The sequence below is a fragment of the Rhinolophus sinicus genome, linkage group LG02, assembly GCF_036562045.2.
Source record: "Rhinolophus sinicus isolate RSC01 linkage group LG02, ASM3656204v1, whole genome shotgun sequence".
Classification (NCBI taxonomy): Eukaryota; Metazoa; Chordata; class Mammalia; order Chiroptera; family Rhinolophidae; genus Rhinolophus; species Rhinolophus sinicus.
Window position 1 is genome coordinate 145510848 of NC_133752.1, and position 25783 is coordinate 145536630.

The following is a 25783-nucleotide window of genomic DNA, read 5'->3' on the forward strand; positions in this document are numbered from 1 at the left end:
TAGAGAAAGCGAGGGGGGGAGGGGGGAAGTAGCTATTGTTTGCTGAGGAGTAGAGAAAAAGGGTGGTCTAACACTAAAGGTTTTCTTCATTTAACAGACAGAAAGCTTAAAAACTTTGGCATTTTTATTTAGACACGTATAAAAACAAAACAAAAAACTTCAGTGATATAACAGATACCCCCAGTTTCCCATCCAATGGGACAGAAGTCTGAAGAGAGGTCCTCTTTCTATTCCAACTGGAAGCTTCCCATTACTGGGTGAGAATAGCTCCTAAAAGTGGCTCCTGGGACCCTTGTGGATCTGTCTCTTGGGTAAGAGATCATTTACAGCACACATAGGTTATGGTTTACAAAGCTGTCTGCTTATTGTTCCTTCTGACCAGCCCACCCCCATTTCCTGAGATGAGAAATCTGGGTTTAGGAGGCCGTGGTTGTTGGAGTTAGACTTGATTCAGTGCAAAAATAAGAAGACAATGCCCCTTACAAGGGCTCTGACTTGTATCAGTTTTCCTTGACACCTTACAGTAAGAGCACATGGATTGCAAGATTTTGAATCCTGGACCTGCCACTTAATTTACTTTATCTCTTTAAGGCTCAGTTTCCTTATTTGTAAAATGGGATAATATCTAGCTCACAGAATGGGTGTAAGGATTAAGTGAGATAATGTAGGTAAAGTTTAGCAAGATGCCTGGCACAAAGTAAAGGCTCAATTAATAGTAATCATTGAAATCTGCTTTTTCTTCACAAGATTTTTACCTTCCCATTCTTTCTAGGGGGTTAAGAGTCTTATACCAAAATTTTACTTTCCCCCTGCCAGGTTTTGCCCCTTTTCCTTAGGAGTCTGATGAGAAACAAAGGCACACTCTGAAGCCCAGTCTCCACAAGTTAAGAGTCTGAGAGAACGGAACATGATATGGGAGTAATTGTATGGGTATGGGATATGATAAGGGAATAATCCTTCATATCTCCAGGGAGTTCCCCTGAGAAAGCAGAGGAAAGGGATTGGGAAAGAACACAAAATAGGGAAAACCTTCTCCTTTCCAGGGAATGGCAAAGAGAAGAAAGTGCACAGTTGGCTACATACCACAAGAAATTTTGTGTCAGTATTTAAAAGCCTCCAGAAATTGAATGGAATTGTCTAGGACTAGGGAGGAAATGGGACTGAGACCTGTGAGGGACAGGGACTAGGGAGAAGAGGGGTACCCTCTAGAGGCGTGAGCTGCCATCAAATGTTCCCTGAGTACCTCGGGAAGCAAGGGTTATGTTCTCTGGGCATTAGCCTTGGGGAAAAGCCTGCTATGCCAATAATCAGGGTTGTCAAAGGCAGAGTCTGTGGCTTCTAAACTACGTAGAGTTTTGAGGCGGGCATAATGGACATGGGGGGCATGGTGTCCAGACCCCTGGAAAGCTCTCATCTCTTCATAACCTTGCTCAGCTGCTGGGCATGCACCCATGGCTGCATAATCTCCCCCAGGACCTCCTCCACCACGTCGCCTATTCATATATTCATAGTCCTCGTCTGGAGTTGTGCCAGCAGAGGGCATGATGGGCACAGGGTGGAGCGGGCAACTCTGTGTGCTGCCCAAGGAAGCACTGAGATCTGACCCCACATCCATGTACTCATAACCAAGCTCTTCGAGGGAACTTGGCCTGGGGGGACGCGGTGGACTGTGCCTTCTCCTCCGGTTCATGTATTCATACTCCTCATCTTCATCTTCTTCTTCAGTACCCAGGACAGAATTGAGACCCACAGAAGAAAGGGTGCCTTCCCGGGAAGAAGGAGTACCTAGGGGTTGAGAAGAGAGGCTAGCTATGCAGAAAACTCCACGATAATAGGCAGTGGGGAGTAGGGGGAGTCAGGTACCTTTGAGGTGTGCATCTGGCATGACATAACCATTGACATCCTCTTCCTCTAACCCTGGTGGGGAGAGTGAGGTGACAGGAGGAAGCAAGCTGTGGCGCTGGGAATGGTAGGCACTGTCTCCGCGTGGCCGTGGGCTGCGGCTCCGGCTTCTACACATTGACACCTTCTCCTGGAGCTCGGTCTCAGATCCTGTCACATGGCCCTCCGATGACTCTGATACCAGGCGTCCCCGTGGCATTGGGTGCAGAGAGGCTGGACGGGAGGACCGTTCACTACCCGCACAACCTGCAGATTCCTAAGAAGGAAAATAATAAACGGAGATTTACACAGAGACTAAGAAAAGAGATTAGGTTGTTCAATGCCTTTTTTTTTTAAGCCTTTTTTTTGGGGGGAGGGGGGAATACTGGGGAACAGTGTGTTTCTCTAGGGCCCATCCATCAAGCTCCAAGTCGTTGTCCTTCAATCTAGCAGCTCAGCTCCAAGTCCAGTCGCTGTTTTCAATCTTAGTTGCAGGGGGAGCAGCCCACCATCCCATGCGGGAATTGAACCGGCAACCTTGTTCAGAGCTCACGCTCTAACCAACTGAGCCATCTGGCCGCCCTCAATGCCTCCTTTTTTGTAGGACACTGATTAAACCTCAAAGGTTTCTAAAATCTCCTACACTACCCGTCGATCCTAAAACATTCTGTCACCCAGCCTCTCAGCAGCTCCTTAAAAAGGCCTTACCTGACAAGCCTCCCCAAGATTACTCTGGTTCATAGGCATATATCCAGATGATGGACTTAAAAGGTTCTGGCTCTAGGATGAAAAACGTAAGAAAGAGGTTTAGACAAAGGGAGAAATCTTATCACGGGGCCTTTGAGTAGTTAATCTGGGCATCTTCGGGGTTCACGAGAGTGCAGGTGTGCAGAACGCTCAGGGTGCACAAAGTCTTGGGTAACTTGAAAGTATCTTACCCCACGTGGCCGATTAAGTGTTCCAACTGGCAAGCTGAGGACGGAGCCTAGTGTTGTCACCAGGTTGTCCTCCTCTGCCTCCAAGTCCAGGTCAAGGTCTAGTTCTGGCTCCAGCTCTACTTCTTCCAGTTCCTTGTTTGTCAGAGCAGGTGGCTCTGCCCCAAGAGGAATTCCAGGTCCACTCTCTCTCTGTAGGGACAGATGATTGTTAAGATAGATCCTGGTTCCCGCCAAGTCCCCTTTGCTCTAAATATCCTTGACACCGCCTAGTCCCCACTCACCTTTATGACCAGATACCGTGGGGGGTCTCGGGCCATCCTGGTGAACTCATTGGCTAGTTCTTTAAAAGTTGGGCGAATGTTCTCATCAATCATCCAACCTGGAGGTAAGATGTAGAAAGTAGAACCATTAAGAGGGCAGTGGCGTAGGGAGGGAAGTCACAATATGGCTGGCATCAGCAGGTAACTCACACTTGACCATGACCATGTAGACATCAATAGTACAGATCTGGGGCTGTGCCAACCGCTCCCCCTTCTCCAGCAGGTCTGGTACTTCAGCCAATCGCAGCCCTGCATAGGGCTCTGCCCCAAATGTCATCAGCTCCCAAACTGTCACACCTGGTACAGGAAGATATGACTAGTTGATGGCAAAATAGTAGAAATGGGCATGAAGATGAAGGGAAGGCAGAACTTGTTCTGACACAAGGATCTGAAGGCCTTGGAGGTTCTAAAAAAAGGGGTCTCCAAAAGCAACTCCAAAGGCCAGTGATGGTATAAAGGGCATTCAGATGGACTGACCATAGCTCCAGACGTCACTCTGGTGTGTGTATTTCCCAAAGTGAATGCTCTCGAGGGCCATCCACTTAATTGGAGTCTGGAGAATTAAAGACAAAGGTGTCACCAGTTATTTCCACAAGTTTTCTTAGCATTTCTAAACCCCAAGTTCTTATTTGTTGCTCTCTGAACTTTTATTTCTGGCATCTCCTTGAACTTACCATGCTGCATTTGCTTGCCTCTGAAAGAGACCACTGACTGCTCCCATCCCCATGCTTCACTCCACCCCCACCTCCCTACCAGCCCTTTGTATCACCTTACCTTGGCCTCACTGTGTAGTAACTGTTTATCATCAGGGGGCAGCAGGTCAGCCACCCCAAAATCTGCCACCTGAACCTGACTGGGTGACTTGAGCAGCACATTTCGGGCAGCGAGGTTCCTATGCACCATACCATGCTCCTCAAGGTAGTACATACCCTATCGGGGAAAGAAGTATTCTCAAGGTTGGGGGAATCAGTCCTTGAAATCACTCCAAACCCTAAAGGTACCACTCAGAACTTCAACCTTCCGACCCCCCCCTGCTGGCCCCCAGCCAGGCAGTTCCATCATAGACTCCTCCAGGCTCCTCTCACCTTGGCAATTTGTACTCCCCAGTTGAGCAGCAGCTGTGGCCCCAGTGCCCCCCGGTGTTGTCTCACATGATCCAGCAGGGAACCCAGAGGCAAGTATTGAGTGACAAGCTGCAGAGATGACCCTGGACACAGTCCTAGCAGCCGTACAATGTGGGCATGGTCTAGGCTGCCAATGGCCAGCATATGCTAAGAGACACAAGAGAAGTTATCCAAGGAACAAACAGGTTCACATATAACCAGATCGCCCAATATTCAAGTACACCAACATAGCTAACATAGTATCTGCTAACACAGGACCATGCTTCTGCATAATCGTATGTAACACTGACCTCTCTCTTAGTGGCATACAGAATACCCTTCCTTCACTTACATCCGTCACAGCTTGAAAACTTTGCCGTCCACTCTTGTCCTCAATGACTTTAATACAGACTGGGATCTTTATTGATTCACCCTCAGGAATCCACACTCCCTGAAAAGTTTTAAGCAACAGTCAGCCTGAGGTCATTCATCTGAGGATAGTCCTTTCTCTAAATCTTTCTCCCCACTGCCCTAGATCCTTTCTCTACCTCCCCAGACTTCCTGTGGGCCACTCACTTTGTGCACAGTTCCAAAGACGCCTGAGCCAAGCACTTTAAGCCTCCTCAGCTCTGTCTCCTTGAAGATTCTGGCCAAGACTTTGTTAGCCTTCTCACTGGGATCCAGAGGCTCTAAGCTCTGAGAAACAGATGGGAAGGAGATACTCAGGAAAGCCCACTCCCATGTCCCCCTCCAACTCCCCTCCCATAGGTGGATACCAAGAGCAGGAAGAGGAATTAGCTTTAGTCTTATAAAGCATTGTAGTTATATTGGGGAATAAAAGACCCCAAGGATGGAGGAAGTTGTTTGTTTGTGCTCATGAGATCAGAAATCAAGAGGGTTGAGTTTTTCCTTTGATGGGGGAAAGGATGGAGAAGTGGTAATATTATCACCATGAGTACTTTCATACAATTCTCTGTATTTCTCAAAGTACTTTCCACACTCATCAGCCCTTTCCCCCTTACAGCCATCTTGTATGAATGCATAAACTGAGGCACAGAGAAGGCAAGTAACTTCTTCAAAGTCATGTGTCAAATTAATGGAGAATGCACATCTCCCATTCCTCTGGCAAGAGTCTTTTCTAGTGGATCATACTACCTCTCCTTGAAGAAAGGGGTCAGATCTCTGGGGAAGAAGGAGGATCTTAAAGAGTGATGGTATAGGGTACCTTTCAAGAGTAAGCTAGACACTCACCTCACCCCGTTCCAAGTAGCGCCTCATAGCCCTCTTATTCTGAATCCGACGCCCACGCCAATAGAGAATAGTGCTGCCCAGGATCATGAAAATCACTACCAATCCCACTACCACTGCTAAAGCCATAGCCAGATGGATGTTGCTGTGGGATAGAGAAGCTCAGCATTATCGTGGGTCCACACCTCTCTTACAAATGTCATCTATACCTGCACGCAAGGTATGGTGCAGATCTGGGGCAAGAAGTTAACATTCACATATACATATATCTTTGAGCACTGAAGGGGTTAACCTAAATCTGGCTCCTGAGGCTACTGCAAGTTAATTTTAGGAAGGCCAGAAGTCTGGATTCTTGTGCCCTGAGTCCAGTGATACTGAACTGTACCATGGAAGGCCAGAAGCAGTACTCCACTCTTCTCAGCAGATAACCGCCCTTTCCTTAGCTCCTCTCCCAAACATGCCCAGCTTCCTAAGTCTCCAAGCCCATCATACCTGATCAGGGCCCGTGTTTGGCCTAAGCAGTCTTGCAGGTCTGGTCCCTTACACCTAGAGAAGAAAGTCACCTCCTTAAATGGGAGCTTGGCAGGCTCCCATGGGAGACTCAATTCCAACAGCTATAACATTGTTTCAGATCCCTCCATGGTGTCCCATCCTGGAGCCCAAGCATTTCCCAATATATGGCCTCCATCTCTAGCTCACCAACTCTTCCTGAGTCCCTCCCTTGAATGAGTTTTTTTTTGTTTTGTTTTTTGTTTTTTTTTAAGGAGGGCGCAACTCACAGAGGCCCATGCAGGGATCGAACTGGCAACCTTGGTGTTATTAGCACCGCGCTCTAACCAACGAGCTAACCGGCCACCCCACCTCCCTTGAATGAAACTCCCCTAAGTTGACCTTATTCCAGGTTCCCAGAATTGTGGTGTAATTTTGTGCTGTTACTGAGTATCCCTTTCTCCAATCCTTCACTACACAGCCAGGAGTGAGTCTTAAATCACAGTTCTTTCTTCTTTCTGCTCCCCTCACCCTCTTCTTTCCCCCTAGTTCTATGCTCCTCCCCCTTCCCCTGGTCCCATCAGCTCTTCTTAACATCCCATCACTGACCCCTGGGTGCAGTTCTCATGGCAGGGCCGACATTCATTCTGAACGTCTGGGAACTTGTAGATGGGGCCTTTGGCACCGAGGACTCCGTAGGGGCAGCTGCTCACACAGTGGGGCCCATCTCGAAAATGGGCACACTGGGCACAAGCATCAGAGCCCTGGGTGGGAAAGAAAAGGTCAGGAAGAATGGAATCCCAAGGTTAATTCCATACCTTCCAGCAAGGACCAACCCAGCCATTCAGGATCCTCCATCCACAAACCCTAGCATTGTCTGGCCTCCCTGTGCTGGCCTTAAGATGTGGCCACATCATTCCCTAGATCCTCCAGTGTCACCTCTGCCCTCTCTCCCTTAGAGACCCTGGTGCTGCTACTGTACCGAGCCATTGCATGTGGCAGTGCCCTCCATGGGTTGGCATTCCGGGTGGCAGGAGAAGCATTCAGCCTCATGGGCAAACTCACGAGGCTCCCTGCAGTGGGGATTAAAGAGGGACAGTCATTTCCAAGTCCTGACCTTTATGCCCTGATCCCCCAACCACAGGGTCTCCTCTCTCATTCCCATCAAAGCATATGCAGAAAGTTGTCTGAAGGCTTTCAGGTGCCACCTGAACAGTTCCATCCCAGGACCCCACCCTTCCACCCCTTCTTGACTCCATCTCCCCTCACTGTACCCATTCAGAAAGTTGCAGTGGGTCACACAGACGCCTCCTCGGCTGTAGTTTCGACAGGATAGGCACTGACCAGGACCTGGGCCCCAGCATCCCCCGGAGGAGCACAGCGGGTCACACACTTTGCCCTCTGCCACTGGAAAGGAAAAAGTGAGTCAGGAGGAGTCTGGGGTCTCCAACAAGCCCTCTCCTGAACACTTCCTTGTTAGTGTTTCCAGCCTAACACCCCTCTCCTTGGCTTCATCCCCCATCCCTTCTCCCACTTCCAGGGCAGAACAGCCCTTACACCCCTTTCCTCTCTGATTCCCTCTTCCCCCTCTTCCCTCCACCCAGCGGGCCCTTTCCCTCACCGCAGTCTCTGCGGGGCCGGTTATGCTTGATGTCTAGTCTCTCTTCCGAAGGCCCTCGGAGCAGCCTGGTCCAGTTCAGAGAATGATGGTAGCAGAGCTGCCGATTGGCACTTATGTAAATACGCCCGGCACTGATTTCCTTCAAGGATCGGAGGCCCAAAGATGTTATATTCAAGTTCTTCATGATCAACAATGAGAAGCCCCGGCTGAGGACAAGGAGATGGGATGAGAGGGGAGACCATGAAGGGAAAATTGTGCAGTGGATTCATTTTCATTCAACAATGTGTTCTGGGTTACTCAGACGCACTGAAAGGGACTCCCCCTCCCTTTGCCTTTTCCCCATCAAACTCTCAGGCCCTTTGCGCCTACTGTATGAGAATGCTTTGTATTTTGCTCAAGGATGCCTAAGAAACAGGGTTCATTACCCAGAGATGCTATCACCTCTACACCTCTTACTCACTTATAAAGGCTTCTGCCCCCGATGGTTGTCAGGTTGGAAAAGACACTGAAGTTGTGCATGTGGGGAGGCCAGGACTGGATGTTCAGGTAACCTGAGGAGTTGAAGAGGTATATGAACAGGGAGCCTTCCTTCTCCCCTTCCTCTTTCTCAGGTTCTCCTGCTCCCTCCTCTGTTGCTTGAGACCTGATTTTCTCAAGTGGTTATATCGCAATTTGTGTCAGTGGTTGACCTAGTCTTTTCATAAAGGGCAGCTTCTCCTCCCACTCACCTGTGATCTCCCGTACTGTCCGGAAGACATTGAGCTTCTCAGGGTCCAGGGCAGGGATCTTGTGCCAGGGGTCTCTGGAGAGAACAGTAGAAACGAGTCAACAAGGCAGGGGTATAACCCAGGAGCAATGAGCATGCCTAGACTCAGAACTTAGTTTCTAAATACCATTCTCTACTAAAAGGAAAAAGAGCTCCTTAGAGAAATGGCTGGGGCAGGAAAAATATAACATAAGCCTACAGCATCTTGTGTAAAAAAGTAAGGAAGTGCTCAAAGAATGACGTGTATAAGCCCAAAGAACACAGGCGCCACATCAGATCAGGGACAACTGAACACCAAAATAATGATTGTAAAATAGCATAAATCATTGAATAAAACAAGTATCCACACAGATTAAATTGATAGATAGGAAGGGAAGACTCTTCCTAACACTAGAATACCAATAAATAAATGCAGAAGGGATAAAGGAATTAGAAAATCATCACCTGGCAACTCTCATTATAAAAATTAATTCCGGCAAAAATCTCCCCACAATTAATTAATTAATGCTAATTAATTAATTAATTCCAAAGGAGGAAATATTAATTTTACAGTAGAAAAACCTGGCAAGACACCACCTTAACCAAGTGACCAGAGATATCATCACCAGTGATAGGACAAATCATCACATGACTCCTTGATATGATGCACTGAGAACACATGTGTAGCAGTCCTAACAAAAATGCGTAACTTGAATCTAAGTACTATCAGGAAACATCATGCATACCCAAACTGAGGAACATTCTAACAATTACCTGACCTGTACCCATCAATAATGCCAACGTCATGAACTATTACAGATTAAAGGAGCCTGAATATACATAACTGAATACAATGTGTGATTCAGGACAATAAGACTATTAGTGAAATCTGAATAAGGTCTGTAGATTACATAACATTATGTATCAATGCTAATTTCCTGATTCAAACAATTATAATGTGGTTATATTTTTTAAATGTTTTTGTTTTAAAGGAAAACACACTGAAATATAACAGGGGTAAGGGAATACCATGTTTGGAAGTTTACCCTCAAGTGGTTCAGAAAAACAAGAGCGTCTTATTATATGTGTGTGTGTGTGTGTGTGTGTTTCTGTGTGTGTATAGAGAGAGAAAAAGAGAGAAATATAAAGCATATAGAATAATGGTAACATTTGGGGGATCTAAGGAAAGAGTGTATGGGAGGGGCGGCCGGATGGCTCAGTTGGTTAGAGCAAGAGCTCTGAATAACAGGGTTGCCAGTTCGATTCCCACATGGCATGGGCCAGTGAGCTGTGCCCTCCACAACTAGATTGAAGACAACGAGCTGCCGTTGCGCTTCCAGAGGGCCGGCTGGATGGCTCAGTTAGTTAGAGCAAGAGCTCTCAACAACAAGGTTGTCGGTTCAATTCCCGCATGGGATAGTGGGCTGCACCCCCTGCAACTAAAGATTGAAAACGGTGACTGGACTTAGAACTGAGCTGTGCCCTCCACAACTAGATTGAAGGACAACGACTTGGAGCTGATGGGCCCTGAAGAAACACCCTGTTCCGCAATAAAAAAATTTTTTTAAAAAGTGTATGGGAAATCTTTATACCACTTTTGCAACTTTAGCGTAGATCTAAAATTCTGTCAAAAGAAAACAGGTGGCCCTAATATTACACACACACACACACATACACACACACATTTTAAGCGCTGTTCAATAGATTAGAAAGTCCCTTTGCTCTTTCTTTGTGGCTCCGCTCTAAGGAACAGAACTCAGGGAAATAACTGGCAGATTTTTATCTGAATTTAAGGAAGAACTTTTAGAAAACCTGAAGGAGGAGGCCACAGTGTTCCTGTACTTTGTCATTCAGCTAGATGATACGCTATTGCTTTGGGCTGTCTATGAGAGGACTCTAGCCCTGGGTGGGAGGTGGAGTGAAGCACTGCCAAGTCCTCTGGGACCTCTAAGATTGTATGATTTGGGTTCTTAATCAGCTTCACATATGAAGGGTTGAATGAATACAATGAACTGTGAGGAGATGGGTGGGCTGGGGAATCAGGGAGGCAAAGCAGAATCTCTAACCCATTGAGGCCAGTGATGAGAAAATCCAGGTTGCCCAGGATCTTGGTGCAGTTCACAAAACCATCAATGTTGCTCGAGTCCACAGTCTGGAAGCGGCTCCCAGAGCCTGTTCCCTCACAGGCTGCAAACAAAAAAAAGGCTCAGTGGGGCTTGGGAGGGGTTGAGTCATCTGAGAGAAAGGATCTCTCTTCTCTTCAACTCCTTACCATCTCCTACGTACCTTTGGGGCATAGCCCCCCACAAGGTTCACACATCTTGAGTCCATTTTTATCTACTTCCATCTTGTCAGGAGGACAGGCCCTGACACAAGACGTTTGATCCACCACAAAGTTATCTAGGAATAGAGGAGAGCAGGTATCCTTAGAGATGAGGGATAAACACTGCCAACTACCATGTGAACCTTGCTCTGTCCTCTGCACCTGAGGTTCCTTAAGTACTGTCCCATGGGTTAGGAGGCCCTTTGCTCTTTGTTGTTCTAAGAAGCAGAACTAGAGTAATATTGGAAGTCATAGGGAAGTACATGGGGGGACAGGGCATAGGAGTCACTCACTGGGGGTGGTTGACCATTTGTTCTCTACGGCTCCTACTTACCACCCAACTTGATCCCTTTCTATCTAAAATTTTGTCTAAAATCCTGGTTCCACTACCATTGTTTCTTCCTTTCAGACACTTACGGGGACAGCTGGCTACACAAACTCCTCCATACTGATACTTGGTGTGAGGATTGGGTTCCAGCTGGAAAGTTAGCTTGTTGTAGACAAGAGGCTGTGGACACTGGCGTACACAGGCTCCACTGTCATTGAAGAGTCGGCAGGCCTAGGAACATAAGAGACTCATAAAACTACTTCCTCCCCAAAGCCCACGTCCTCCTTGCAGAACCCAGGCAAATGGTGCTAACAGTACGTACAAAGCAGTCTGTGTTCTGCGGGCCTGAGCAGCCCCCTGCACACTCATCATGGCAGCACTGGTTGGGATTGGGCCCAAAGCAGTGACCATTACACTGAGGGGCACAGATAGTCTTGGTCACTGTGGAAGGAGAGAAAGCACAGCTGTCAGAGTTCTCAAGACTGAATTCTGAGGCCACTGCTCACCCTCTGGTCCTCCAGGCTCATCCCTACCCCCAGTGGTGACACAGGCTGGGGTAGGCAGGGATATAAATGTGTACGAGTTTGAAGTTTTTAGAGGGACGTAAACTCACATGTCTGGCAGTCTTCTGGTCCAGGACCCCAGCATCGCCCCTTGCAGACCTCGTGACAGGGAGGACCTGGTTAGGAAGGAAAGCAACACAAGAGGCCATCAGGGCTAAGAAAGGCTTGCTTGAATCAACAGGGTATGATGTCACCACAGCCACCCAAGTCCCGGGAAGCAAAGAGCCAGGGCAGTGCCCCTCTTTGCCTTTGCAGAGCAGGGCTGGGCTCAAGTGAACCTGTCAACAAAGGGTGGAGCCACACCTCCACACCACCCACAGGGCAGCTAAAGGGGAGGGTATGGGGCAAATGCCAAGCTCAGCCCCAGGCCCAACCCAGGAACTTGGTTCCTCCTTGGCAAGCTGAACCCAGTAGGATTATGTGTGTGTGAGTGGACAGGCAGCAGATTGCGGTCAGGGGTAGGTAGGTTCTAAGAAGAAGGGAGGTTGTTGTAGTGGAAAGAGAAATGGAAGTGGAGTCCAAAGACCTGGCTTCCCCACTTAGTACACAGTCTTTGGCCCCTTTTCTTGACATACTGCTTCTGTGGTTTGGCTTCCAGGGTATTGACCTGCTCCCTCCTGGCAGGCTCCTGGGGTCTAGGGCCTGAGGTATTTGTTCAGTGGAGAGATGGGTTCAGATTAGGGATATAATGATGAAGGGAAAGTCACTCTGGTTTGGTGGGGGCGGGGGAACAGTCTTGATAGTGGCCACTCACAGCTCCTGCCATTGTCCTTCACCACTATCTCGGCAACTCGGTCCCTCACGATGTCCCTCCAGTCAATTGTTTCCATATGACAAAGTTTATCGTTCTTCTCAATATAAACGCCCCCTGATAGAATCTCTGAGGTGGGGAAGAGAAGTGACAAGGTTAAGGGCTAGACAGCAGGCCTCCTTTCCCATAACCTCCCCACCAGTCCAAAGGCCCCCCACCAGACTCAGAAGTAGGGGAAATGGGGCAGACGGATGTCCAATTAAATCCAAACTGCAGCGAAGGCTCGCCTTGAAAGACAGAGGAGGAGCCAGGTAGTAAGAAATTCCTGCCTCCTCCTCAGACACCTGTCCAGATCCGGTTTAGCCAGTGGGGGAGGGGAAAGGAAAGGAGGAGAGAAGATTCCTGACTCAACACCCCCCTAACCCCGCCCTACCTGTGTGTTTTTCAACTGACTGGGACAAGAAGTAGGTGGCCAGGTGGTATTTAACCCCTATATTGTTTCAGCTTACGGGCAGTTGTGAGGGGGAGGAAGTGGGATTCTCATTCCCATGGAAGGAGGCACATCAAGATACACTGTATTTTGAAGTTAGAGGAATGGGTAACAGATCCAGCTCCAACTCTAGCGCCATCAGGATAAAGGACCCTCTCCCTTGAGCAGAGGTCACCAGCTCTCCACTGAAGCCCTCTATTGTTTGACTAGTGAACCTTTCGATCACAGGAGTCAAAGTGGTGGGCACCTTGAAAGGGGCACTTAAGAGTGAGCAGTCATCATCAAGGAGGCATCTGCCAGCCCGTTGGCTGCCAGGCAAGACCAGGAGTCATCAGGAACTGACCAGTGAGCTGAGTGAAGCGGAGCTGGCGCAGAGCACGGCTGGAGTTGGTGTTATAATTCAACATGACAAAGATGGCAAACTTCCCATCGTAGACCTGGGTCCCCCGCACCACTCGGAGGTTGGGCAGTGGCAGTGTAGAGAACTCATTCATGGCAATGAGGACATAGCCAGTCACTTCTCGGATCCACTGTGATGGAGCAGATGGTGTCAGTGAGAGGGATGACAGGGCAAAAAGTCTCAATCCCCTCTCCCTCCCTAAAGCATTAAGGAATCCCTAACTTCTCTAATTCTTTCTAATTCCTATTTTGGAGTAGGGAGAGCTGGTGTCACACTACTCTGTCCCTTCTGCAAGATAGGCAGCTGGAATGATGAAAGAATTCTAGTCTCTTAACTTTTCCCTCTCAGAACTCCTCATACCAGAAAGGTCCCTGCTTAGTTCCTTACCCATTTCCCCAAGTGCTTCTCAGCCCTCATGTGTCTATGTTAGTCCCTGGTGCGAAACACCACCATGCCTCTTCCCCCTTCTCACAGCCAGCCTGTGTATTCCAGGTTATAGTGACCAGACCGTAGGTCCCAGATTCCAGTCACTGTCCCCACAAACACACAGGTTTGGGTCTGAGGGACTATGGAGTCTTAGGAAGGCTGACTTCCACAGAGTGTAGTCCTGAGGAAGGGAAGGAGGCGTCTCTGGGGAGTATAAAGGGGAACAGGTTGAGGAAGGTCGGGCACTCTAACCTGAAGGAAGGAGAGGTCAGCATTGTGTCCTGTGAGCACGATCTCCAGGTTCCCCATTACCACCTCACACCTCTCGTAGAGCTTGTACAGCGTCTGATATTGGTTCTCAGAATCGCCTGTCACACTCAGCCCATTCAGAGTCCCAGAGCACACTGTTCAAAGTGGAGGTAAGAGTGGTAGAGGGTTGAACACAAGTTTTTAGCCCCGTCCCCCAAGACCACCCCCTTGGTTGCCCCTTTCCAACAACATTCAACAGGATCAGAAGGCAGCTGCCTCCAACCCTCAATCCTAGAAATAGACGCGAAGGCTTACTGGCATGAGAACCTGAATTTTTTCTTCTTAGAATCCCCCTAAACAGGAAGGTGAAAAGGTTTCCTTTTTCCACCAGGACCTCCTGTGCCTTTTTCAGATACTAGGGGGTTAATTAAGGAAGATGTAAGGTTTTTACCCCTCCCTAGAAAGAAGTTAGAAAAGGACACAGCTTGGTTACTCTCTTCTTCCCCTCCCCCCTCCAACCAGGGCACTTACTTCTCTACCCCCGGCCAGCCTCTCTCTAGGTCCTGGAATAAATATCTCTTTGGGGCTAGCACACAGCCCCTATTGTGTCTACTGAGGGTGGGAAGGGGGCAGTGCCTGGGGCCACAGTCCAGCCCACAATGAGGCGATTCTATCTAGGAGGAGGGGGCTGCCCCACCCTGTCCCCAGACACCCAGTCCTCAGCAGCACCCCCCTCCACCCTCAAGCCTTGGGCACAGACAAGTGACCTCACTAGAGGGGGGAGCTCTGGTAGTGGTGGTGGGGTCAATGTGAGCTTTGTCTTTAAAGCTGGAAGATAAGGAGCTGGTTGCCTACCCCACTCCGGCTTCCCTTCTCACTCCCTTCCCCTATCCCAACACACTTTCCAGCTTAGAGTATTCTGCAGCAAATATAGAGAGGCCTGGAGCAAAAGAGCAGCAAACTCCCCCCATTCTAAACTTTCCATTCAGTTTCACTGTCTGAAGAGTCATTAAAAAGCCTTCCAACATGGCAATCCTCACTCACATTAGGTAGAGACTAGAATTGAGGTCCATGAGGAATGTCAGTCTCGGGGGTTTGCTTCACCTTGTAAGTACAGAGGATGTAGGGGCTACGGGAAATCTTGACCCTGAAGCCCTATCCCTATCTCTTTCCTCTGGCTCAGAGAAAGACTGAGGGTGGGGAGGGTGTGGGGAAGATACCACCTGTTCCAACCACCCTTCCCTGAGGCGGTGGCAGCTTAGTGGGAGGCAGGAGTGGGAATGAAGGAAGACTGATGAGGTCCCAACCCCTCCTCCTAAATACACCCCTGGTCTGACCACTTTGAGGGCTTCCATTCCCTATCATTCCCCACAAAGGGAAGGGGGCAGACAAAGAAGGGTAAGTAGGCAGGCAACTCTCGGGGGAGCCTGGGGACTCCAGGGTCCTTGGGCTGAAATGGAAGAGACTAGGAAGGTTAGTCATTTCTGGAACAGCCCCACCCCAACCCCCTTCCTGGCAGGACACCCCCTCTTCCAAGTCAAGGCGCCAACCCTTCTCTCCAGATAAGGGAGGAGCCAAGATTTCTGCACAGGGAAGTGGGCTGTGTGTGTGGACGTGCATACACTCGTGAAACACAGATAGCTCCGCTGCTGGCCCAGAAATCTATACTAGTTCTGTTCCTGGGTTTCTTTATTAGGAAGAATTTCAGGTGGCCCCATCCATCCCACCTGTCCATTGTGCAGACTTTGAATCTGTGCTTGGAAGGTGACAGTGTTAGAGGTCCCAGTTCCCTGCCACCCAGAGGGTAAAGTCCATACTACATAAACAGGGAGCAAAGGGCCTGAGCGGGAAGAGAGCATGAACACCTCTGAAGAGGCACCTTGGGAGAAGACAGGGGGAGGGGAATTATAACAATCCCTGTTGTACTCAGGGAGCAGGGGCACAGGGAGGGGCAGAGTCACAGGCCCTCCTAGGGCAGGGTACTGGGGTGGGTCACAGCAAGAATCTGCAGCCCCTCCACAAGCACGGGCCTCCACTCCAACGTCCCCCACCCCCATCAGTCAGGACAAAGGGGCTATAGAAGGACTGAGACAGGGCCGGATGCCCAGAGGCTGCATGATCCAGATAAAGGGTAAAGAGACCCAACCAAGCCTGCCCCCTGGCTCCCTCAGGGAAGGTAGCCAGGGTTCCTGGTAGAAGATTCCAGGGGTCTGAAAGGGACAATGATAGAGTCCCACTACTAGGTCCCTCCCACTCTAGTCCCCAGCCCTCCCTACCCCCCCCAACTCCACCAGCTGGGAGTGTTCACATCTCAAGATCCCAGGGTCTAAATTTAGGCCCAGCAACTGTGGGGGAAGCACAGGTGTTTCTCCCACTCCCACTCTGGGGAAGGGGCCCTGGCTGTGCCAAACCCCAGAGCTGAGATCTAGGGGGAGGGGAGAAGATCAACAGGATTCCTTCAATGCCAGCAACATCAGCACCCCTCAGGTGTCCAGAGACACCCCAAAGGAGTGGACTCAGATGGCATGGGAGTGGGAGGAGGAATAGAAAAGCAATCTGACTCCTCTAGACTCCTAGAGACAGAGTCAGACAATAAACAGAATGGTGGTAGGAGAGAAGCTGGGTCTAGGAAGAACTCCCCAGGAAGGACAGGAAGTTCAGAGGGTGGGAGAGGAGCCCTGTTAGCCCTCACGTTGGGGAGAGAAAAGACAAACAGTGAGAAACACAGGCGGGAAATCCTTGAGGCTACAGCTCAGCTCCAGGTCCAGGGCTTTGTGTATAGTAGATGCTCAGTAAATTTTAGTTGATTTGCTCTGGATCTTGACAAAGAAAGGTTGGTCATGTTGGGACCAGCCAGCTTTATGATTTTTAGGGAAAGAGGACAATCAGACTCTGCATGGCCTCTCACCCTGGTATCACCTGGACTTGGCTCACTGGTTAATCTCAGCCCTCCCCAGGGCAGGCTCACTCACGGAAGAGGAGGTGCCTCTCTTGTTTTTCCAACACTAAAGAACAACAACCCCCTCCAACCCTTCCATAGCTCCACCCTGTCGGCAAAACAACAAAATTGGAGGTTGCTGAAACCCGGGGATGGGAGGGGAGTGAGGGTGGGCAAGGGATTGGGGAGCAAACTGAGACACCCCCCTTTCTCCAAGATCTCCACCTCCAATCATCTTACGTTTACAGAATGGAAGTCCCAGCTCCCCTCCCTGCAGGGCCCCCCCCAGAAGTGTGAACTCTTTCGGCATCAGTCCTATCGCAAAGAGCAAATTAGAGGGTCGGCGATGCACTAGGCGGAGGTGGTGGTGGAGGGGGTGGTCCAGGAATCCCGTCCCCCCCGGGCCCACGCCGAGAACCCGAGCCAGACGGTCCCTGCCCAGGTGATCCCAGCAGATCCGGGGTCAGCATCCCCAGGCTCACGCCACCCGATCTTCTGCGGCTGCCCCAGGATTCGGCGCACTCAGTTCGGAATCCCAGGTTCCGAGCCTGCCTGTGTTCACGCGCCGCTTACCTGCCTGTGAGTTGCCCACCTCGGAGCCCCGGGCCAGGCTGAGAAGGAAGCCCAGCACCTGCAGAGCCCCGTTCGCCCTCATGACTCCAGCGGAGGGTGAGCGGAGCCCAGCCGAATCCGGCCCCGGGGGCCCCTGGACTAAGACATCGAAGCGGAGCCACCTGAACCTCCCGCGAACTGGTAGCTGCGGCGGACGAGGTTGCAAACTGCAACCGGAGCTGGAGCCAGAGTCCGGGGCGGGATGGCAGGGGAGGGGTGTGTGTCTGAGGGAGCGCAGAGGGAGGGGGTGAGTCACGGCCGCGCCCCCGCGGGCGCGAGGCTGGCGTGGGGACTGCTGGAGCTTCCACCCGCCGCCAGCACGCCCCACGCCCAGTGCCCCGCAGCTGGGCCAAGCGGATCCAAGATGGGTCTCACCCGAATTTTTCTTTGGGAGCTGGACTAAGGGGAGGTCAAGATTCCAAACGCCCCCAAATGACTCCAAAGGGGTAAGGTAATGGGGGTGGGGAGAGAGCGCCAAAGCCCGGCCCCCTGAAAGTTGGCCTCGCCCATTAACCAAATCACTCAACTACCCTAGCCGGTTGGGTCACTTGGGGGATTTTTCTCTCCGAATGTGAACGTTTCTCTTTGCTTTTGAGGGGGAGGATATTTTTGCCTCACGCTCAGTTCACCTCAGTTTCCCCGGAAACCCATCGAAACCCCATAACTCATCTACCCTGCCGAGGAACCCGAGCCCCAAGGCCGCGTGAAATTGTACTGTCTCCCGCCGCTTCCTCCTCCAGACCCGGCGCCGGCCGGGTCTCTCCGGGGGATTTGGTTGGGGGGCGGGGGTGGTTTCCAGCCTGGGAACAGACCCGTAGCCCGCCTTTCCACTTCCACCCCGGGAGGGGCTCCCGCACCTGTCGCCGTCCCCTCTGCTGCCCCCCACGGCCGCCTGGGAGAACAGCTGCCTCCCCTTCCACAGGAGTCTGACCGCGCCGTCGGGGCGGCGGGAATTCCTGAAGCTCTTCTGGGGACCTAGATGGGCACACTATCCCCACCACAGGCGCACACACCTTCCCAGGCGCCTTCCAAGCCCGGGCTGGAGCTGGGAAGGAGGAGGGGGTGGTGAAGGAGGACATGGAGAGGGCACTAGAGACTAAGTCCACGAATGGCCTGAATCCCTGGCATCTCCACCACCAGCTCCCGGATCCTGGCCAGAGGCGGTCGGGTGCTCTGCGAGTGGCAGCCCCAAATCCGGCTAGCCTCGGGACGGATCCGCCGGGCGCCCCCTGGTGCGGAACCCGCGGCAGTGAGGCTCCACAATTGGCATTCCGGATTTTAGCCAGAGAGCCTAATTATTTTCTCCACAGTTTTTAGCCTGAAGACGTCGAGAACAGTTGATGAAGAAAAATTTCGCCTCTCACTCCGACCCTAGACTACCGGCTACAATTCTTTAAACTTGCTCGGTATTGATATACACCCTCGAGGGTCCACTCTGTGCTGGAGGCTTACCTTTGCCGGAGGGCGTTGGCCTTGCCCTGACCACTTGCATAACAATCATAATACAGTAGTAATCACATGAGCGAAACCTTAGCATATACACACATATACCACTTCATTTGCAAGTGTTTCCTCAAACTTACAGAATGTTTTACTTAACATAAAAATGTATGCTAAGGGACCTCAGTCTACATTTTATGGTACTGGAAAATCTGTAACTTCTCCAAGGTTATGTACTTGGTGACAGTGGATCAGGTGATTAGGAAGAGGCGCTCAGGTTTTTGCTGAGGATTTCTTATGTCACACTGATACTGGAGCTTCATCTGCTTCTGATCAAATTCCCATCAGATAACTGAACAAATACCATCTTAAGGCGCCTTTCGTTTTATTACCCATCTCAATTTAGTGTTCAAATACCCTGTTTCTGAAGGAGGAAACCCTCCTTAGTTTCTGTTTGTAAAACAGTTTTGTCTATTTATAAAGGTTGTTGTTTGAATTTAATGAGAAAAGGCAGGTAGAGCTCTTAATTAGTGTGTTGTGCTGGACCTTTAAAGAAGAATTCAATGAATACTAGCTGTATTTATTCCAGCTATCACCAACCCCACCTCTCCCTTTCCCAGCTAGATCCCAAGGTGTGTTTGCTGGTATCCATTCTTCAATAATTAGAGAAACAGGGATATAAACACTGGATAAAGCTGACAAGTGAGGGGCCATCTCTATTGGGTGCTACCCTAACTGAATAAATAAAGGAAAGGAGGCGGTATTTAGAAAAGCTACAGTTATCCAGCATCCCTTTATCTTTCCTTACTCTTATCTGATGACTTTGGTTCTTATTTTACTGTGAAAATAAAAGTAATCAAAAGAAAACATCCTTATCTTTCTACCACCAATCTGGCCAATTTTCCTCCATCTTCACTTATATACTCTGACTTCCATCTTGTTATAATGAATTGTCCTTGCTGCTATTTAAGCCGACTGTCACTCCCCCATTCCCATCCCGTACCCCCAATTCACCCTCCAGTTCTACATCTCAGATCATTCCTTCCTGCCTTTCTCTTATGTTATCCCCTTCCTCCTATATTATCAAATTTCCTTTCTACTAGATCATTCCCATTAACATACAAATGTGCTGTAACACCTGCCGTCTTTTAAAAAAATACAACAAAACAGATAAACTTTCTTTGACCCCATGGCCTTTGCTCCTAACTGCTGCAAGGTATTCTATCATGTGGATTCCTATGCTTTATTTGTTCATCACTCCAATGATTGCCTCTTGTTTCCGGCTACCACAGCGATGTTGCAATAGAAATAAATACCCTTGTATATGTCTCCTTTGGTTCTTATGCATAATAAACCACACTCTCTGGAATATTATACCATAAGTAGTGGGATTTCTGTATCCCAACTTCCTCACCAATACTTGACATTCAGGTTTCCATTTTTTTAAATTTGCCATGAATTTAAAATAGCACATAGCAGGGACTGCCAGTTAGCTCAGTTGTTAGAGCATGATGCTGGTAACACCAGGGTTGCCGGTTCGATCCCCACTTGGGCCAGTGTGAGCTGCGCCCTCCACAACTAGATTGAAACAACTACTTGACTTGGAGCTGATGGGTCCTGGAAAAAAACACCTAAATAAATAAAAGTTAAAAAAAAATACGGTGATTGTTTAAATAAATAAATATCACATTGAATTTCTATAATTACTAATATGTTTGAGCGTCTTCTAAAATTTTTTATTTTGTTTCTCTTTTATGAATTGCCTATTCATTTTCCTATAGGGATTCTCATGTTTTATATCGATTTGCAGCAGTTTGTTATATATTTCAGATATTAGTCCTTTATTGGTTTAATTTTATTTACTTATTTACTTATTTATTTATTTTAGAATTCTTATGAGTTTATTTGAGCCAAACTGATAACATATGCCAGGGAGCAAAATCTCAAATGCTCTTCCTTTTGTTGGTTTTAGACATTGCAAATATCTCTTCTCAACTTTCTTCATTAACTCTGTCAATAAATTGTTTACTGAACAAAAGTCCTGTGGTATAATCTGATTAGTCAATTTTACTTATGGTTTGTGATCTTGATATTTTTAAAGACTTTCTTCCCCACACTTGCAGCACATTTATTGAGGTATAATTGATATACAATAAATTGTACATCTTAAGTCACAATTTGATGAGTTTTGGCATAGGTATATAATCCAATCAAGACAATGAACATATCCATCACCCAGGAAAACCTTCTCTTGCCCTTTGGTAATCATTTTCCTAGTTCCCATAATCTCCCGCAGCCCCACCCCAGCATGTATATATTCAGTTGTTTGAGCATCACTTGTTGATAGTAGATTTTAATAATAAAATATACTAGTACTACATAGTAAAAATGGGTATTTGTGTTTAGGCATTTTTAGGGGAGAAGTTTTCAGGGACTTGTCAAGTAAATACTTAGACAAAGTAAAAGGTATATACCAAGTAAGTTTCATATAACATATTGCCCCTGCAAGAGTGATTAATGCAAAAAAAAAATTAAAAAAATTAAAAAAAACCATATACACAATTAGAACTAATAAGAACATTAAAAAATGTTTCTGAGTATAACAATACAACCCAATCAATAGCAGTTATCTTGATTCTAAAGCTGAATAATGAAGATGCATGAAATAAGTTATTGATCCATCTCACTTATATATGTATATACAATATTCTAAGTAGAATACTAGTTAACTTAATCAAACTGTGTATTACAAAATAATTATCTGCACACTCTAGTTTCTGAAAAACTTGTATGAAGTAGTAAGAAACCATTTCTCAACAGAAGCTATTCTTGAACTTGACTAAAGTCAGTAGAACACATCTGTAAAATCATCTGGGTTGAGACTTTTGGGTAGAGAAGTCTCTGATTAACATTTTAATTTCTTTAATGTATTTTCAAGTTTTGAATTTCTTTTTGTTTTTAACTTCTTTTATTTATTTGTGTTTTTTCAGGACCCATCAGCTCCAAGTCAAGTAGTTCTTTCAATCTAATTGTGGAGGGCACAACTCACAGTGGCCCATGTGGGGATCGAACTGGCAACCTTGGTGTTAAGAGCACCCTGCTCTCACAAACTGAGCTAACCAGCTACCACCAAGTTTTGAATTTCTTCTTGATCCATTCTGCTGTTTATACTTTCCCAGAAATTTATCTATTTCATCTAGGTTTATAAATTCATTATTGTATGGTTATTAATAATAAATACTGTTGTTATTTTTTAATCTGTTGTGTCTGTTTCCCATTTTCATTCTGTATTTTACCTATTTGCATCTTTTTTTTTTTTTTGTCTATCATTCTAGTTAGAGCTTTTCTTGATTTCTTGTCTGGTTCATTGATTATATCATTCCTTTTATTCTTATTTCTTCTCCACATATCTAATAGATTTAGCCTGTTAATTATATCCTTCAGATCTTCTCTGTTGCAGCTTATGGTTTGTCTGCATGATGCATCAGGGTCTGAAGGGTATGTTAAGATCTCCAGTTCTAATCATTGATTCATTCTTGAGTTGAATGCTTTGTTCATTAGTTTCCAAACTTTTTTGTTTCTTTTGAATGTATTTCATATTCTACATATCTTTAGTTATATCCTAGAAAATTTGACAAACTTTTATTTAAGGTATTTCATAATTTCCCTTACTTTTTAAAACTAGTTTCATGTGGACAAAATAACATAGTGATTAGACATTTACAGCCCTCACAAAGTGAAAACCCCAACAAGTCTACTACCCATCTGATACCATACATAGCTATTACAATACCATTGACTATATTCCTTATACTGTACTTTAAATTCCATGACTATATATTTTTTAAATTATAGTTGACATTCAGAATTATTTTATATTAGTTTCAGGTGTACAGTCTAGTGGTTAGGCATTTATATAATTTACGAAGTGATCCCCCCATAAGTTCCCTTACTTTTTAACCCAAGGTTTACTAATAGTATGTTTTTAGTTTCCAGATATTTGGGGATTTAAAAAGCTATCCTTTAATTAGTAAATTTCTCATGTTATTGCAGTACAGTCATAGAACATAGGCTGTAATATTAATTCCTTAAAAATGTAGCATTAAGGCTTCCTTTGTAACTTAGCACAGTCATTTTTTGGAAATGTTTCACATGTACTAGAAAAAGTACGTTATCGTTTGTTAGCCGTAGAATTCTCCATATAGAATATATTGAACTTGTCAATTATATTATTCAGATTTTCTATATCTCTTATTGTTTGTCTGCTTGATCCATTTGTCTCTGAGAGCTAGGTAAATATTTCTAGTTCCAGGTTGATGTTTTTCTTTCCTAAATTTGTTGATTTTTTAAAAAAGATTTTTATTGGGGAAGGGGAACAGGACTTTATTGGGGAACAGTGTGTACTTCCAGGATTTTTTTTTCCAAGTCAAATCGTTGTCCTTTCAGTCTTGTGGAGGGCGCAGCTCAGCTCCAGGTCCAGTTGCCGTTTTTTTAGTTGCAGGGGGCACAGCCCACCATCCCTTGCAGGAGTCCAACTGCAAGGTTGTGTGGTTGACAGGATACGCTCCAACCAACTGAGCCATCTGGCACTGGCCCATGTGGGAATCGAACCAGTAGCCTTCAGCGTTAGGAGCACGGAGCTCTAACCGCCTGAGCCACCGGGCGGGCCCTGATTGTTGTTTTATAATTGTAGAATGGGGAGAATAATTGTATTTTCTCATAGGATTGTAATGAAGAGTGTGAATTAATACATGTAAAGACTATATGTCATAGAGCATGGCTGGCACATAGAAGGTACTCAATAAAGTTAATTATTGCTATTTATATATTTTTGAGCCTATATTGCCAAGCACATTTATGATGATTATATTTTCTTGCTTTTTTGTTTATTTTATTGCAATGTAATACTCTCTCCTTTGTCCCATAATTTTTTGCCTCGAAATTTATCACATATTAAAATCCAAATTTACTTTTGGTTTATCTTTTGCCTGGTAAAGCTTTTCCCTTGATCAGATTGAGTGTCCAGGAAAGTCAATTCTAAAGTGGAGATTAGACTGCAGGTCGTTTATTAGTGAGTGCTCTTGGGATCAACAACTGTAGGAAAGGGAGGAAGTGGGATTGGACAGAAGGAGAAATTGGACTGCAGAGCAGTCACAATGCTTCAGCTCCCTTCTGAAGGGAACTCTGAAAAGAGGTTTTTTAATAGCCTACTCTCTGGAGAGCAAGTGTTTTACCTATCCATCTCACATACTTGCCACTTCCTGCTCAACCAGTATAATTGGCGTAATGTTATCAACAGAGCAGATCCATATAGGGTGATGTTTTGAGAGATGTCCAGCTACTCAGTTCTCTTCAGATTATTTTATGACAGAGGTCAGTAGAGTTAACATAGCTCTGGGGCAAGGCTGTAAATGTATAGTGTCTTTTCCAAGGGAATGTGAACTGTTTCTGTTCTCCTTTCTGATAGGGATGGAAAAGAATGCATTTGCCAGATCAAAGGTTGCGTACCATGTGCCTGAGGCCCTGTTAATCTGCTCTAGCAATAATACCACACTCCAACTAGATTAGGGTTACTACTTGGTTGATTTTGCTGTAGTTCATTGTTATCCTACGGAATCTGTTGGATTTTTTCAGGGACCAGATTGATAAATTAAATAAAGATATGATGGGGACTAGTACCTTTGAACTCTTTTTAAATTATTTTTTATTTAAAAATTTTTTTACAGTCCATAGATCATTTATTTATTTTTTATACCTATCATGCCATGAAACCACAGGGAATGGGTTCCCATAGCTCTGGATCCTTTCCATTGGTGCTCACAAAGTGTGCTTCTCTGGAATTTTGGTTGAATCCAAGTACCTTTCTCTTCTTTTTCTGATTATTTTTCTTTAAATGTTTTGGGAAATTATCTCAGCTTTTAGAGTGCTTAATATGCTCAACATGTACATCAATTCTCTTGGCCCTCAACTTGTTGGTTTACAATGCCAACAGCATGCTGGGTAACACTGTAGACCCTTCTAGTTTTGCCATGGGAACATTTGTGGAGCATTCCTTTTTAAATAGTGCCCATTCCCTTGGTGTCTACAATATCACATTTCTTGTAGTTTCACATGTATGTGGCCAAAGGAACAACTCCATGTTTTCTAAAAGGCCTGGAGAACATCTAGCAGGTTTGTCAAATTTTCTTTCCCTTTGTGATGGTTATTTTGGCAAATTACTGGAAGATGGCAGTTCCAACAAGAAGGAAGCATTCTCTACCCTCCTCCTTTTTTGCCTAAAGGCCGGATGTAAATTCTCCTTCACTGGAGACACACCAGACCCTTATCAGCCCAGAGATAGCACTAGAGAAACCTGCAAACAACCTTACTCCATTAATTTCCTCCCATATATTTACCTTCCCACAGTTTGCCACCCTTAGAAACTTAGAATTCTTTTTCTTTGTCCTGTCATTTCTCCATAAATTTATTGTTCTTTGTTGAAGAGGCTATATCAGCCAGAGTTCTAAACCATTGATTTGAGTTACTCTTTGTTGAGGTTTCTCCCATGTGATGTACGCTGCATGTATTAATAAACTTGTTTTTCTCTTGTTAACCTATCTTTTCATTACAGAGTCCCAGCTAAGAACCTAGATGAGTAGAAGTAAAGTTTTGTCTCCTTCACAGTGGAAACAACCCAAGTGTCTATCAACAGAAAAATGGATAAACAAAATGTGGTATATCCATACAATTGAATATTACTTGCCCATAAAAAGAATGGATTATTGATAAATGTTACAACTTGGATGAACCTTGAAAACATTCTGCTAAATGAAAGAAGCCAGTCAGAAAAGTCTGTATATTATGTGAAAGCCCATTATTATGAAAGTCCAGAAAAGGGTTCTATAGAAACAGAAAGTAGATTAGTAGTTGGTTAGGTTT

The 25783-nt window shown here is 46.6% G+C and overlaps 1 protein-coding gene across 4 annotated transcripts; it reads right to left on the reverse strand.

Annotated features, from left to right (window-relative positions):
• Window positions 1-106: 106 nt before the first annotated feature.
• ERBB3 (erb-b2 receptor tyrosine kinase 3) lies at window positions 107-17615 on the reverse strand. Of its 4 annotated transcripts, none has more exons than XM_019742440.2 (28): window positions 17387-17615; window positions 13879-14030; window positions 13144-13330; window positions 12314-12439; window positions 11610-11675; window positions 11319-11437; window positions 11086-11227; window positions 10632-10745; window positions 10412-10532; window positions 8329-8402; window positions 8061-8151; window positions 7601-7806; window positions 7254-7386; window positions 6962-7052; window positions 6589-6743; window positions 5983-6036; window positions 5494-5635; window positions 4819-4938; window positions 4595-4693; window positions 4225-4410; window positions 3914-4069; window positions 3617-3692; window positions 3290-3436; window positions 3101-3198; window positions 2820-3008; window positions 2590-2661; window positions 1864-2158; window positions 107-1785 (listed from the first exon to the last, which is right to left on the reverse strand). In XM_019742440.2, the coding sequence occupies exons 1-28, from the start codon at window positions 17466-17468 to the stop codon at window positions 1259-1261; spliced, it is 4020 nt and encodes a 1339-aa protein (XP_019597999.1). In that variant the 5' UTR covers window positions 17469-17615; the 3' UTR covers window positions 107-1258. The 4 variants fall into 4 exon arrangements, with proteins under 4 accessions (XP_019597999.1, XP_074181672.1, XP_074181671.1 ...); XM_074325571.1 differs by having other exon boundaries at window positions 1113-1764; XM_074325570.1 differs by having other exon boundaries at window positions 1113-1781; window positions 1860-2158.
• Between the last annotated feature and the right edge of the window lie 8168 nt (window positions 17616-25783).